At 40.1% G+C, this 15,269-nt stretch overlaps 1 protein-coding gene across 2 annotated transcripts in view; it reads right to left on the reverse strand.

The window, feature by feature from the left end:
* The window catches only part of LOC125998115 (golgin subfamily A member 4-like), a 111,277-nt gene that overhangs the window by 50,638 nt on the left and 45,370 nt on the right, over window positions 1-15,269 (reverse strand). For both annotated transcript variants that reach the window (XM_049766364.1, XM_049766363.1), the window contains 4 exons: window positions 13,186-13,318; window positions 10,615-10,802; window positions 10,257-10,340; window positions 4,675-4,822 (listed from right to left, as the gene is read on the reverse strand). In XM_049766364.1, the coding sequence (XP_049622321.1) occupies window positions 4,675-4,822; window positions 10,257-10,340; window positions 10,615-10,802; window positions 13,186-13,318 (553 nt within the window). The remainder of the gene's footprint in view (window positions 1-4,674; window positions 4,823-10,256; window positions 10,341-10,614; window positions 10,803-13,185; window positions 13,319-15,269) is intronic.

Raw genomic sequence — 15,269 nt, forward strand, 5'->3', positions numbered from 1 at the left:
TTCTAGAGTATCATACTTGAAAAGACATACTTCCTAATACTTCTATTTTCGTGCAGAATCAGCTACATAACTGGGTATGGCACACTGTCACAGAGGGTATTGGTATTTTCTAATAGAATTATTCCTTTTAAATACAGAGACATTCAGATCTCCAACATAATGGGGTTCCATTCAGCTACGGAAACCAAGAATGACAGTGCAATGGATATTTTCTACGATAAGAAGTGGTGCATGTACTTGAACTGATTGTGACCTCTAGAATAAGTTAGCCAAAGAAATTAGTTATTTGACTACATGAAAATTCCAAATGACAAAAAAAAAAAAAAAAACAAAAACAAAAACAAAAAAAACCTGCATTTGTCAGTTCTTTTGTTTCCAGCTGAAAATAAATTAGGAAAATCAGGTTCTAAAATAATCGTTTTATGTAGGCACAGTAAACTGTAAGAGCCTTAACAACTCCAAGCTTCATGGATGTTAATAATTCCTTCACATGTCCTTCCTTGTGTGTTTGACCTTTGAATTTTAAATCTAAGAAAAACAAAGACAAACTTTTAAAAGTAGCTGAATTTTTCCAAGAGCCCAATGATGTTCACAAGTGACAGAAACTCCACTTTCTATACAAAGACCTTTTTATTTGGGGGTGGGGACACAACAGGCAATACCCAAGTGCCACTCCCAGAGCATTACCAAAGCAGAAATCAAAAGGGGAATCATGCAGTGCCAGGGACTGAGCCCCGGCCTCACTGCTGCATGCAAACCATGCACTCCAGCTTTGAGCTACATTCCCAGCCCATTACTTCTTACCAGAAGTCTTCCATCAATGGATGGGCACTGTACATTTCATACTCAAACTGACTACTAGTAAACTTAACCTATCAACTAGGGGCTATAAAATGTTTACAATATACAACAGCTCTATGAAAATGACATATGAAGATAAAATACATCTGTCCATACAGAAGCAAAGAGAGGGAAAACTAGCATAGAAGTAGCCTGGAAAATTTTATTCTACATATGAAGTAACTATAGTTTTTTTCTATCTTCTTTTTATCATTCACTTCTTTTAACTTGATATCATGGGTTTCTTCTACCTCTCCCCAATCTTCTAAGGAAAGTTAATCTCTTTAGACAGCATTACTTTCTCTTGGCTAACTATAAAAGTCAACAATACTTCTGAAAATGCAAAATGTTAGATTGAGAACAGAGACTAGGCACTAAGTTTGCTTTTTCTCTGAAATTAAATCTGCTAAATATGTCTCACAATTCTCGATGTCAGATTCTATTCTGAAATGTCTTTAAAGATTCTATTCTGAAATGCTGGCTAATAGCACTCTGTGAAGGGAAATTTTCTCAGGTTTTCTGGGAACAAATTTATTAAATAAATTCTCCAACCACTTAGCAAATTTACCAGTAAAATAAATGCAATCAATCAACAAATCAAATGCTATCAATCAAATGCATTGCTCATCCAGATCTACTCAAACTCAAAAACGTTACAACCTAATTTCTCAATTAATTTCTAAAACTGCATCCTGGGACTCAAATGTTCAGATTCAAAGACATATTTTCATTTTTCTGGGAGTGGGGGAGCGGTGTCTTCACACAGCAGAGTTTGGGAGCTGTTCTTGGCTGTGCTCAGAAATCACTCCCACGAGCCAGAGTGATAGCACAGCACTAGGGCTTACATGCAGCCAATCCCAGATAGACCCTGGTTCAATTCCTGGCATCCCATATGGTCCCTCGAGCCTGCAAGGAGCGATTTGTGAGCAAAGAGCCAGGAGTAACCCCTGAGCACTGCCAGGTGTGACACAAACCACCTCAAATAAAAAGAATCACTCCCAGCAGTGTTTTTTTTCAGTCTACAGGTAGGGTAAATCACATGCAAGGCAAGCAAGCACCTTAACTCCTATACTATCTCTCAGCCCCCAAAAAACATTTTAGAAGTATTCATTCAACCTCTGCCACTATTGAAAAACCTTTTCTATTTCATCAAAGAGCTTAATGATCCATGCTTTGTGTGACTTTTAGGTTAAGTTTTATTTTGTGGAGCTCCTCTCTCTTGCAAAAACTTGTTCGAGCAGCTGGGCTGACCATTTAGTGCTGTGCTGGCACCATAGTCTGTTCCACCTGGCTAGGCTGGGTGGGGCCCATCAGGTTCCACCTTGTGGTGTTCAGTGAACAGGGTAGTGTTGGAAACTAAACTCAGAGACTCACATGAAAAGCATATGCTGAAACTCACTCAATCTCTTTTGTGGGAAAACTATTTTTCCTCATTTATTTCTGTCAAACTCGGTCTCTATAGTTAACAGTAAAGTTTCTGAACTCATATGGCCTAAATTCAAAAATCTAATCCTTACTCTCAATAATGGGATGTTCTTAAGTCATGTGTGTAAGTGGGGAGGGAGAGAGAGATGAGAATTATACCTAGTGCCTCTATCAAAGGTACTGATGATTAAATACAAATGTGTTAGCTACAAGGATGCATCTACCACAGAGCATTATGCGAAATAACTAGGTACTTGCTATCAATGGCCAACATGCCAAAAAAAAAAGAGTAATGCCAGAGATGACAACAGCTCCCACCATTATTACTATGACTGTAAAATTTCTTCATTAAAAAAAAAAAATCATCTTCTATAGATTCAGCCAAAGATTTAAGCTAATGATTCCTGAAAGATACTTTGGTTTCTTATTTTCAATTCCTGCAAGTTTGTTCCATTTGAAAAGCTCAATACTGGCTCACATTCAAAGGCTTTACATAAACTCATTTTTACATTCTAGTCTTCATACTCTGTTTTCATTTCCTAGTCTGACTTCACATTATTCATCTACTCTCTCAAAGCTGAAAACCCTGGAGTCCTCTTTCAAATGCTCCGTTCCTACTTCCCCTCGAAAGAGGCTGAGCAAAGATCCAAAGTGTAGATCCTACACATCCTCCCGTTCCCACATCTGCCTTCAAATTAAGTTGGTCACAGCTTAGTACCTCAATACTGGATTAAAGCCTTTGCTTTATTTTTTAATTAAATAATTTTTATTTTGACCAAAGTGGATTACAAATCTTTCACAGTAATTTTTTAGGTGCATAGTGACATTGAATCAGGGGCATTCCCACCACCTGTGCTGTCCTCCCTCCACCCCTATTCCCAGCATGCATCCCACTTCCCACTCCTTTGCCCCCCAGCTGTTAGTATAAGTGGTCCCCTCTGTGTCTAGCTTGTTGTAGATTGAGTTTCAATTCTGTTGTCGTTGGCTTTGGGTTTGGTGCTTAAGTATGATCATTTTTGCTTATTTAACTGTGACATCCTGTCATTTCTCTCTTTATTTCTTTTTCTTTTCTAACATTAAACTACTTTCCCTGGGGCCCAAGCAACAGGGCACAGTGGGGAAAGCATTTGCCTTGCACGTGGCAGACCCAGGTTCGATCTTCAGCATCCCATATGGTCCCCTGAGCCTGCCAAGAGTAACTTCTGAGCGCAGAGCCAGGCAGGAGGAACCCAAGTACTGCCAGGTGTGGCTCAAAAAACAAACAAGCAAAAAACCTACTTTTTTAATCTGCCTTCCTGTTATCATCCTGTGCAAGAGTCTTCAATTCAGTAAGATCCAGTAGTCAGTAGTCAAGGTCCTTCACAGTCCAACCTCATGTCCCACTTCAGCAAAGGTTGACTGCATTTCTGTGTGCAGTCCCACACCCCACTCGTGCTCAGGCACAAGCTAGTCATGATTCTGAAACCTGACTCCAAACTTACCCCTCGCTAGCCCAAAGGTACTGTTTGCTCTAGTTTCTCCACTTTCTAAACTGTTTCTTTCCTAGCATTTCTCAGCACTCTACTTGAACATTGTGCAGCTTTCAGACTGAAGAGCCTAAGATTTGTGTCAAAACTGAGTTCTATATATGAGACAAAAGTATTCCTTATGGCCAGAGAGAGAAGAGAACACTCTATTTTTGTCAATCCTGAGCAATCTATTAGGAGCAGTTATTTAAAGTGCACCATATAGTGAAGACTTGGAGAAATCCAAATTTTAAGACCTTAATTTGAACACTGCAAGCCATCATTCTCTATGATGGGCCAAGTTCTCAGGCTCTGTGGGCCTCCCAGGGTCTGTCAATTTACTCGGTTTATTTCTAACTATTTAACATTAACGTTTCTCTCTGTAAGCCCTGTGTCAACTACTTATAAGCTAAATAGATGTCACCCCTAGGCCATAATTCACCAGCACCTGCATCGTCAAAGAAACTGTAAATTCAAAAATGTATAGCTAATCCCCTTAGGCACACGCCCTTTTTTAACACCCGGAGCACAAACCCCACTTTCCCTCAGCCCCTTACCCTGTCTTCCCTAAGCACAGAAGCACATACCTGTTTGAATCCCCTCAGACATCCTACCTGATTGGTTGACACAGAGTTCACACCCTCCTCTTCCCTAGGATAAATATCCATTTCCTGCCTATCCTGACTGAGTTATGGCCCAGAAGTGGCTGGTGGGTGCTTCTTTGTGAGTCCTCTACTCTCCTGGAATCTGACCTCACCCATTAGCTTTGACATCTTGGGATCATTTACCATGAAGGGTGTCTTTAGCTCAACATTTTTATTAATATTTAATTTTCTAAATGAGGTCAGGCACCTAAAAGGACTCCAGGGTTGACATGAGTGAAACAAATAACCCGAGTTCTTACCAGCTCTTTCAGACTTTTCCTTCTGTTCCCGTAACTCCTCTCCTTGAGTTGTCATCTGTTTGATGCGACTTCGAAGCTGAGCAATTTCTTCTTCTTTCATTTCTAGAGTTTCATGCATCTGGCGCTTTGTTTCTGCTATCACCATACCCTAAACAGAAGTATAGACACTATAGTATTCGCATACTAAACTGCAATATCAACCACGCTTGCCAAACTGACAGTAAAAAGCAGAAAGCACATGACTACTTATAAGAACTATTCAAAAATGTCATCAACTGATCTGCTCTGTACTTTATATGTTACTCTAAATAAAGATAATCTTGATCAAGCAGCATGATGTCAAAGTATTTTTATAACAAAAATTACTTTTAATACCAAGTTTACTCACTTTACTTAAAAGACTTATTTCATAGTCTCTATTAAACTTGCCATATTTTTCCTTTTCTTGGCCTACAGTAATAAACACAGCTTCGGTTCCTGACCCAGAGCCCTAAACTGAGCACAATCGCTGACTTGTGCTGTCACCAAGGATGACTCCAAGATGCTGTGAACAAAGGCTGCTCATGCGACGTCAACAGGGTCAAAACTGTGCACCTATGCACCTGATTCTTCTCTATCCTCTAGTGGTAGATGTTTTCATCTACTACTACTTACTACTAGTGGGATATTTGTCATTTTTCCTATTTGTTAACTGCCACTATCTTTCCATTCTCTGAATTATCAACCCAAGAAATGAAGATCATTGATAGGGAAAAAGAAAACCAAATTATTAAAAGTGAAATCATATATTATATGTTATATATAACATAAGATTATGTTAGTAATTTACAACTAACAAAAATGAAAAGGCATCTTGGTCTCTCTAAAAGGAGAAGAGCTTATGTGAGGATCAGGGAAGGGGTCAGTGATGAATCTTGGCCCTGCACATACGAAGCCCTAGCTTCGATTCCTAACATCCTAAAAAGAATCACCTTAGACCACTCGGGGTCATGGAAATGACTCTGTGTGCATAAATACATGCTGCATATGGGAGTCCCTTAGCTCCACAGATGTGACCTCTCCATCTCCAAAAATCTCTATGACAAATCTTAGGGGAGGTTTCTGGGCCACATCCGGCAGTGCTCAGGGGTTATTTCTGGCACTGAGCTCAGAAATCACTCCTGGCAGGCTCAGAGGACCAAATGGGATGCTGGGGATCAAACCCAAGTTGGCCATATGCAGGGCAAATGCCCTATTCGCTGTGCTATCACTCCGGTTCCTCTCATGACAGATTTTTTTTTTTTTTTTTTGGTTTTTGGGTCACACCCAACGATGCTCAGGGGTTACTCCTGGCTCAATGCACAGAAATTGCTCCTGGCAGGCTCAGGGGACCATATGGGATGCCAGGATTCGAACTGCCATCCTTCTGCATGCAAGGCAAATGCCCTACCTCCATGCTCTCTCTCTGGTCCTCGCATGGCACATATTTTGAGTAAAACTTCTCTATTTCTTAAAACTACTATATTCTTCCACAGTGTGGGACGAAAATGTGCCCTGGCTCTCACCTCACCAAGACTTAATGGAGATATCTATATTTTCTTTTTATGTTTAATTCCTTAATAGTTATACCTCTTAGTATGTTTATTTCCAAATGTAAAGGTAGCTTCCTCCATCCTTTTCTTTTTACTCTTCTTTATTTTGCTACTGCTTGGTACAAAATTCTAGTCAAAAAAGTCTTGCTTGGGATAAAAGTTCAGGTCAAAACTAGGGCAGAGATCATATGGCTTGTCATTTTTACCCCCAAAGGCACCAACAATATAATATGGCACTGTTCCTTTTTGCATAGGCACACTAAAAAGGGGAAATCTTATGTATAGAAACAAGCTCTTATCTATCATGGATAAGAACCCATAAATTGTATAAATCAGGGGCACATCCCACCATGAAAACTTGTCATGGGGACCCGATTTACACTTCATGTGATCCAACATCGACCGTCCTACCCCGAACCCTGGATCCCAACCTTAGAACTAAGACAGTTCCCTGCAACAGCACCAGGAATCGAACTCCACCCTGGAGAGTCTGTAATACTGCTCTGGCAACAACCTACACCAAGGTAGATTCAGATGACAGTCTGTCGAGGAGGTAACAGCAACAACTTGATCTAAGGGCAGGTTGCCCTATATCATCACCTAATGGTAAGATGAAATCAGAAGACACTCCGTCCTTTAATCTGTGCAATAATCAAGATCACTAATTACAGAAGACTGATTTTTACAACCACGTCTGAGCAGAACTTTCCCTGGGACCATAAAGAAACACTCTATCCTATACTTTGTCCTAAGATTTGTGCAAAAACCAAGATTTCTAATTGCAGGGGTCTGACTTTGACAACCACAACTGAGCAGAAATTTCTGAAACCATCAGACTCTATCCTAGGCTTTGTCCTAGGATCTATGCAAAAACCAAGATCACTAATTACAGAAGACTGACTATAACAACCGTGACAAAGCAAAACTTTGGAGCCATAAAGAAAGACTCTTCCCTAGACTTCATACCAGGATCTGTGCAAAAACCAAGATCTTTAATTACAGAGGACTGACTTTAACAACCGCAACTGACCAGAACGTTTCCTGACACCATAAAAAAAATCTGGGGTTTGTCAATGAACATGCCTGGATCTTGTAGTTGTTCCCATGACAATATGCTTCAAGGGTGGAGAAACCTTGCATCTCAGAGGCCCTTTCAAATTTCCCCAATACTCACTGTCCCTATGGAAAACAAAACAAAACAAACAAACAAAAAAAAAAAAAACGTGTTTTTTGTTGTTTCTTGCTTTGATCTGATTTGGTTTTTTCTTTTTCTTTCTTCTTTTAAATTTATATTTATAGCTTCCAGACAGGGGCCCCTCCCAGAGTTCTTTTTCTTTTTTTTCCAACAGAACCATAGAATTTGAATCATCTTGTTCTGCCTCATAAATTGAGGGGAAAAAAAACGATGGTACTAGGGGTAAGCAGTCTCATGAACATTGAGTGGAAATAAAAAAATGATCAGACCTAAATACCTGACCCAAAGTCAATGACAATAGAATCAAGAAACCCAATCTACAACAAGCTATACAAAAAAGGGAACTGCTACACTAGCAGTACGGGGAGGGGGTGTGTGTAAAAGGGTGGAGGTCTGGGATGCATGCTGGGAACGGGGTGGAGGGAGGTTAACACTGGTGGTGGGAATGGCCCTAATTCACTGTCACTATGTACCTTAAATATAACTGTTAAAGACATGTAATTCAAATTGCTCACAATATAAGTTATTTTTTAAAAAAAACTCTATTCTTAAAACTGCTTCTCTATTTCCAGGTTATCAAACCATGCATTAGGGTATGACTACCAAATGCATAATTCTAATATATCAGTGGGCATAAAATAAATCAATAGGCCTCATAGGAGGGGCATACTTCTATAACATTTCAAAATAAAATTTTGATTCTTCAAATACTTGCAAAATCAAAGTCAACAGAAAAATAAGGAAGAATGAAAGAGGGCATCGGAACTATGTAGATTAAAGACAGAGATCAAGAACCTTATTTGGATCCTAACTGACTAAAAGATAGGGGGAGGGGGGATGTGAAACTTGCTACATGAGTGTCTTTCCCAACCAGTCCTTGGACTAGTACTGGCTCGAAGGAGTAGAAAGGCTGGAAACCCCTGGCCTCCCAATGCAGTGCTCATTGCCAGTCTCAAGACAAGTATGCTGGAGGGGAGCTAATCAACAGGTATTAAAATGAAAGAAAGCTGTTAACTGTTAGACTTGTAATTCAAATTGCTCACAATATGAATTATTTAAAACACAAAACTCTATTCTTTTTTTTTTTTTTTTTTTGGTTTTTTGGGCCACACCCAGCAGTGCTCAGGGGTTACTCCTGGCTGTCTGCTCAGAAATAGCTCCTGGCAGGCACGGGGGACCATACGGGACACCGAGATTCGAACCAACCACCTTGGGTTCTGGATCGGCTGCTTGCAAGGCAAACACCGCTGTGCTATCTCTCCAGGCCCCAAAACTCTATTCTTAAAACTGCTTCTCTATTTCCAGGTTATCAAACCATGTGTTAGGGTATGACTACCAAATGCCTAATTCTAATATATCAACAATTGGCATATAATAAATCAATGGGCCTCATAAGAGACATACCTCTATAACATTTCAAAACAAAATTTTGATTCTTCAAATACTTGCAAAATCAAATTCAACAAAAAAAAAGGAAGAATGAAAGAAAAAAGAAAGCTCTGATAATAAAATTAAGAAATTACTAACTTTTTAAATCTGATCCTACTAATGTAGCTATAGAATACAGAGCCTTCATTTTAAAAATCACTTAAAATACCGTGCACTATTTTAACAATAAAGTATTGAAGATCATAGGGGTTGGCCATGTACAGGTGAAACAAAATTAGTCATGATAATTAACTGTTGAAGTTGAGTGATGGGTTGATGGAAATTAACTCTTATTATTCTTTCTATTTTAGTGTAAGTTTTCCCTAAGAAATTCTCATTTTGTTTTGTTTTTCTAATATGGGTCCTCATAAAGTTTACAGAGAAAAATCTAGCAAAGATAGCATCAAACAAAATACCTCTTGGTGGGTGGTGGGGCCATCCCTGGCAGTACTCAGGGGAGATACTACATAATACTAAGTTTGCCAGGTACAAGGCAAGCATCTTTACCCCTATACTATCTCTTTAGTCACTTACAGATACATTTTAAAAATAGGAAAGCTTTGATATGTTCTTAGTTACACGGCTACTTAAAATACTCTTATCTATAAAGCTGCAATTGTTTTTAAAAAATACTAAGCAGCTGCTTCTGAAAAAAGACCCTAAAACTTGGAGCTTAAAGCCAGGTCTAGACTATGAGCCTGTGCATCTTTCAGTTGTCTTTGTTGCTATAGTTAGAGCTGCTGTGTCCATCTAAATGGCCAGCCTCATGAATTGATTCTAAAACTTACTTGCAGAAATGTGTGGGACAGGAGGCATAGTGCAGTGAGTAAGGTACTTGCCTTGCATTCAACCAACCGGAGTTCAACCCCTGGCATCCATATAGTCCCCCAGACATAGCTAGGAGTGATTCCTGAATGAAGATCCAGGAGTAATCCTTGAGCACCACCAGGTTTAACCCCCAAAGCCACACCCACCCACCAAAAATGTGTTTCTTCTAATACTACTTCTTGAATTTTTAGGGAGTATTCTCTAAGAGAACGTTCTATTTCCACTATATTTGAAAGGCATGACTCTTTATCACTCACATTTAGTAATGCCTTAACTCTGAATGACTTCTCTAAAGAGCGAAACAGATTTTCTTTGCAACAGTTACTTTAATATAAAAAACAAAATGCTGACTGGATTTAAGAAAAATCATAACCAGTTTTACGTGATACACAACTAAAGCTAATAAGTGATCTAAATCTAGAAATTGAAACAAAACTAGTATTTATGGAAGCAGCTGCTTTGTGAAAAGCAGTAGTCTAAATGCAGAATTCTAACTGCTTCCAAAGTGAGTTTTTGGGTCCCCACAGCAAACCTTAGTATTGTAAGTTTTGCTTTTTTACCTTATCTTGTTCAAGCTGTTCGATTACGTTCTTTGCATCACGCAACTGAGTGATAAATTTGGTCTTCTCGGCCATATGACGCTCCTAAGAAAATTTTAAAAATTCATTGCCATCTCTAATCATGCTTCTCTGCATTAGGAGAACTCTAAGCATTCATCTAATTTGAAGGTTTCTAAGGCAATTAAAGAAAAATGGCATTTCAAAAGTGTGGGAAAGCCTATGGAGCTAGGCCACCTGGAGGCCCTCTCCATTCTATCTATGAAGGAAGGGAATTGTTTTCCAGACAAGAAGGCCACAGTGGGGCCAGTGGATCTAGCTTCATAGGGCGGCATTAAGCCAAACCCAACTGCTCTTTTACCTTCATATTTTCGAGTTCTTGAAGTCGTTCATCTAGTTGTTCTTGCAGTGCTTCTTTTTCACTGGTTAATAGCGTACACTGCTCCTTGTGAGTCTGGATTTTTTTCTTACACAGCTGCAATAAATTCTCTTGGCGCTTAACTCTTCGCTGCAGTGTTTCCAGTGTTTTAGCAGAAGCTTCATCTTCCACTATGAACAATGAGCAGCAAAGGCAGGTGTAGTCAGTAACAAATATAAAGGTTACCTGGGAATAGTAAATATTTTAGAACAAAAGCGAATCATCTTTCATTTGGGCGGGGGAGGTTCAAAGGAGGAGTGTCACACCTGGAAATTCTCAGGAGCTACTCCTGGCTCTGTGTTCTCACAAGTTTTCCCTGGTGGTGCTCAAGGGACCATGGGGTGCCAGTGACTCAAACCAGGACCAGTTGCGTGTGAGGCTGGTCTTGCCGCCTGTAATATTTCTCCAACAACCAATGTATATTCACACATAAACTGTGTAGACCTTTTGTTGTTGCTGCTGAGTTTCTGTATTTGTTTCGGGGTCATACCAGTCCTCAGGGCTGAGTCCCAGGTCTGTGCTCAGGAATCACTCCTGGCAAGCTTAGGGGAACTATATGAGATTCAAGGATCGAGCCCAGATTGTCCACATGCAAAGCAAACATGTGGACAAGATACTAACCACTGTACTATCACTCTGGCCCTCTATTTTATTTTGAAGGCACAACCAGTTGTACTTGAGGGTTTACTTCTGGCTCTATGTTCAGGGACCCATATATAGTACCGGAGATCAAAACCAGGTCAGTTTCGCAAGTTCTTTAACCCCTGTACTATCTAGAGAGACTATTCTTATAGTCTGACTTATAGGTGACTATTTTTATCTCAGTTATCTACTTTACTCTGAGCCAGAACTAAATGGGGACCCCTCCAAACTTTCACAGTGTTTGACTTTTATCTGAAGAAGAATATTCACCATTTTTGGGATTAAGTAAAGACACAAAACACTCACTAGGAGAGAAGTAGAATGCCTGACTCAAATACAGGCAGAGGCAATGGATGGAGGGAGACAGGGTGCATTGGTGGTGGGAATGCTGCACTGGTGAAGGGGTGTGTGTTCTTTTTTGACCGAAACCCACCTATAGCCATGTTTGTAATCACAATGTTTAAATAAAGATATTTAAAAATAAACACACTAGTTCACTAACATTAACTCAACCTGTCCTCTTTGAAAAACAAGCTGAGGGGCATCTGAGGAATTCAAAACTGTACCTGTGTTTCAGCCACGGGCCCAGAAGGATGAATAAAGTTACTGTCGTGTGCCACTTAAGTACAGTGATATTCTGAGAATTGTCATTGTGTGAATTTCAAGGATATACTTAAAACCAGATGGCCTACAACCCCAGTTCTATTTAGTGGTCCCTACTACCACAATAGTCTCTGCTGCTAGCCAGAACAACGTTATGTGTGCAGCACGTGGCTGCATTCATTCCAGCCACATTCTCCTGCCTTCCTGAGATGTTTCCTGGTTAAGTTCAGTGTTTCCATCTCATTATATTGCGGGGTGTCTTCCTCAACTACCCAAGGGAATTTCAGGGCTTGCAGTTAGTCTCAGAGATGGCAGTTGCCCAGATTCTTACTCTAGATAGACAAAGACCTGATCATCAACTCTTTGATGGAGCAAATCAAGAGTAGGAATCTTAATTAATATGTATCTCAAAGGCTCAATACATAGGTATGGCTATAAGTAAATGTTAAGATGAAACTACAGGCCCGGAGAGATAGCACAGCGGCGTTTGCCTTGCAAGCAGCCGATCCAGGACCAAAGGTGTTGGTTCGAATCCCTAGTATCCCATATGGTCCCCCGTGCCTGCCAGGAGCTATTTCTGAGCAGACAGCCAGGAGTAACCCCAGAGCAATGCCGGGTGTGGCCCAAAAACCAAAAAAAAAAAAAAAAAAGATGAAACTACATGATGTTTTCTTTTCCAGTTAGATACCTAACAATAAATCAAGTCTAGTCCTGCAGAATTAAGTCATGAAACTTACTTAAAATCCTAAATAACAAAATAACAAAACAATTACAAATTAGTTTGTAATGTTAATATATTCATTAGTCCTGAGTGAAACTGATTCACTACATGAAATCAAACTACTGCAATCAATACCGTAGAAAAATGTAAATTTCCATTGTGCATGGTACTACTCACAGAACTTGTTATCTTATAAAGAAACATATCTTATTAGTCACTTTCTCCTGAATAACAATAATAATAAAGAATCAAAACAAAACAAAATCTACTGCCCCTTTCTGGAAATGTTGGGATCAAGATACTTCTCAGGAGCCAAAGCAGTGGCACAAGTGGTAGGGGGTTTGCCTTGCATGCGCTAACCTAGGCTGGACCACGGTTCGATCCCCCAGTGTCCCATATGGTGCCCCAAGCCAGGAGTAACCCCTGAGCGTCACCAGATGCGGCCCAAAACCAAAAATAAAAAAAGGTACTTTTCAGTCCATTCTCCCAAATCTCTCAACATCCTCCTCACTGGGTGTTTTAATTAACCTCTAAAAAGAGTGACTTACCCACTGTTTGTTCTGTATCACTCTCGGGCCTCTCTTTAGGAGAGTCTTCAGCTTGAGGTTCCGCCGGAGGGAGTGGTGTCTGTAAGTCCAAATTCATAGGGCCATTTCGTAACCTTTGTTTCAGCAGAGCAACCTAAAAATAATTCACTTCATTAGAAAAATAAAATGGCGGGGCCGGGAAGGTGGCGCTAGAGGTAAGGTGTCTGCCTTACAAGCGCTAGCGTAGGACGGACCGCGGTTCGATCCCCCGGCATCCCATATGGTCTCCCCAAGCCAGGGGAGATTTCTGAGCTCATAGCCAGGAGTAACCCCTGAGCGTCAAACGGGTGTGGCCCAAAAACCAAAAAAAAAAAAAAAAGGCTCATAGCAGCCAAACCCACATCCCATAGATATCGCCATGTCAACTCGTCACCAGCTGCATAGACTCCTGTTATTCTTGAAAGAGATTCAAGCCAAGCTACTAACATTCATGGGTCCACCAGTCTCCCAGTGGAAAACTTGAGATGTGCCCTCGGGGCAGGGGGAGTTCTGAAGACCCTGCAGCTGTACCCACATTCCGCAAGCGCCATCACACCAAGAGCCAAACCTTACCACTTCACTACTAATATACCAAACTAACAAAAACTCCAAATACTGGTTTTGAAGCCAAAGACTCTCGGGTCTTCAAGGTATGAGGGAGAGCAGCCTCCCTCCCCGACCCATCTGTGCTTGAGAAAGTCCCAGCAGCTATGCCCACATTCCACAGTCACCACCATGGAAACTCATCAGCTTGGCTGCACAGATCTTGGAGTTCCTCAAACACGACTCCTCCAAATTCCTCAATCCTGACACCCCCATAGAAACACACCAAATCAGATGTCAAAGGGGAAAAAAATCCTAAGTTTGACCAACAAAACCAGTAAAAACTAGCAGCAAACGACTTTGTAAACTGCAAGCAATGACTTAGAAGCCCCATTCTGAGCTATAACGATTTTCAAATTTTTTCTTTTTTCACGTTTTTTTTTTATTAATTCCATTATGGTTTAGTTGTCATAAACAAAATAAAGTAAACTATTTCCTGTCATCCTTCCCCCAAAAGGAAGGCTTGGGGTGGATAGGACATTGGGTCAATGGTGAGGAAATGTTTCACTGGTGGCAGGATTGGTGTTGGACACTTCATGCCAGAAACAACTGTTTTATAAATAACTTTATAAACCATGCATTTAAATAATTTTCTTTTAGTTCTAGGTTTTTTATTAATTAAATAATTTTTATTTTGACCAAAGTAAATTACAAATGTTTCACAGTAATATTTTAGGCACATAGTGACATTGAATCAGGGGCATTCCCACCACCAACGTTGTTCTTCCTCCACCCCTGTTCCCAGCATGCATCCCATATCCCCCTTCTTTGACCCCCGGGCTGCTAGCATAAGTGGTCCCCTCTGTGCTAGCTTGTAGATTGGTTTTCGATACTGTAGTCATTGGATTTGGATTTGGTGTTTAAATATGACCATTTTTTATTTCTACTCAATGTTCGTACACCTGTTTGGTCTTGGTACCCTCCATTATTTCCCCCTCAGAACAAGATGGTTCAAGTTATGTGGTTCTGTTTGGAGGGGAAGAAAAGAAAGAGAAAAAAAAGGTGGGGAAGGTAAAAATCAAACAAGAAAGAAACGGGAGGAGTCCTTCTAGAGGCTATAAGTATCAATTTAAGAAAAATAGAAAAAAGGAAGAAAAACATAAAAACTATACAAAACAATCAAAAAGAACCCAAAAAGCACCACAGCAATATAGACAACAACCAAACAATACCCACGGTCTTGAAATAAAAATAAAACAAAGCACATACACACACAAAAAAACAATAACAACAACAAAATATCAATTTCTGCCTTTTTTTTTTTTTTTTTTTTTTGAATAGGCACAGTAAATTTTGGGGAGATTAGAAAGGGAATTCCCTGGCCTAGCTACTCAGGTCTGATTTTATCATCCACGACTGAGCAGAAAGTTTCCAGACAGCACAAAAGGACTTAGGGAAGAGAAAAAGAGCATTCAAGGATCCTGTAGTTATTTCCATCACAGTATGCTTCAAGGGCAGAGAAA

This window comes from Suncus etruscus, chromosome 20 (assembly GCF_024139225.1).
Source record: "Suncus etruscus isolate mSunEtr1 chromosome 20, mSunEtr1.pri.cur, whole genome shotgun sequence".
In the NCBI taxonomy this organism is placed as follows: Eukaryota; Metazoa; Chordata; class Mammalia; order Eulipotyphla; family Soricidae; genus Suncus; species Suncus etruscus.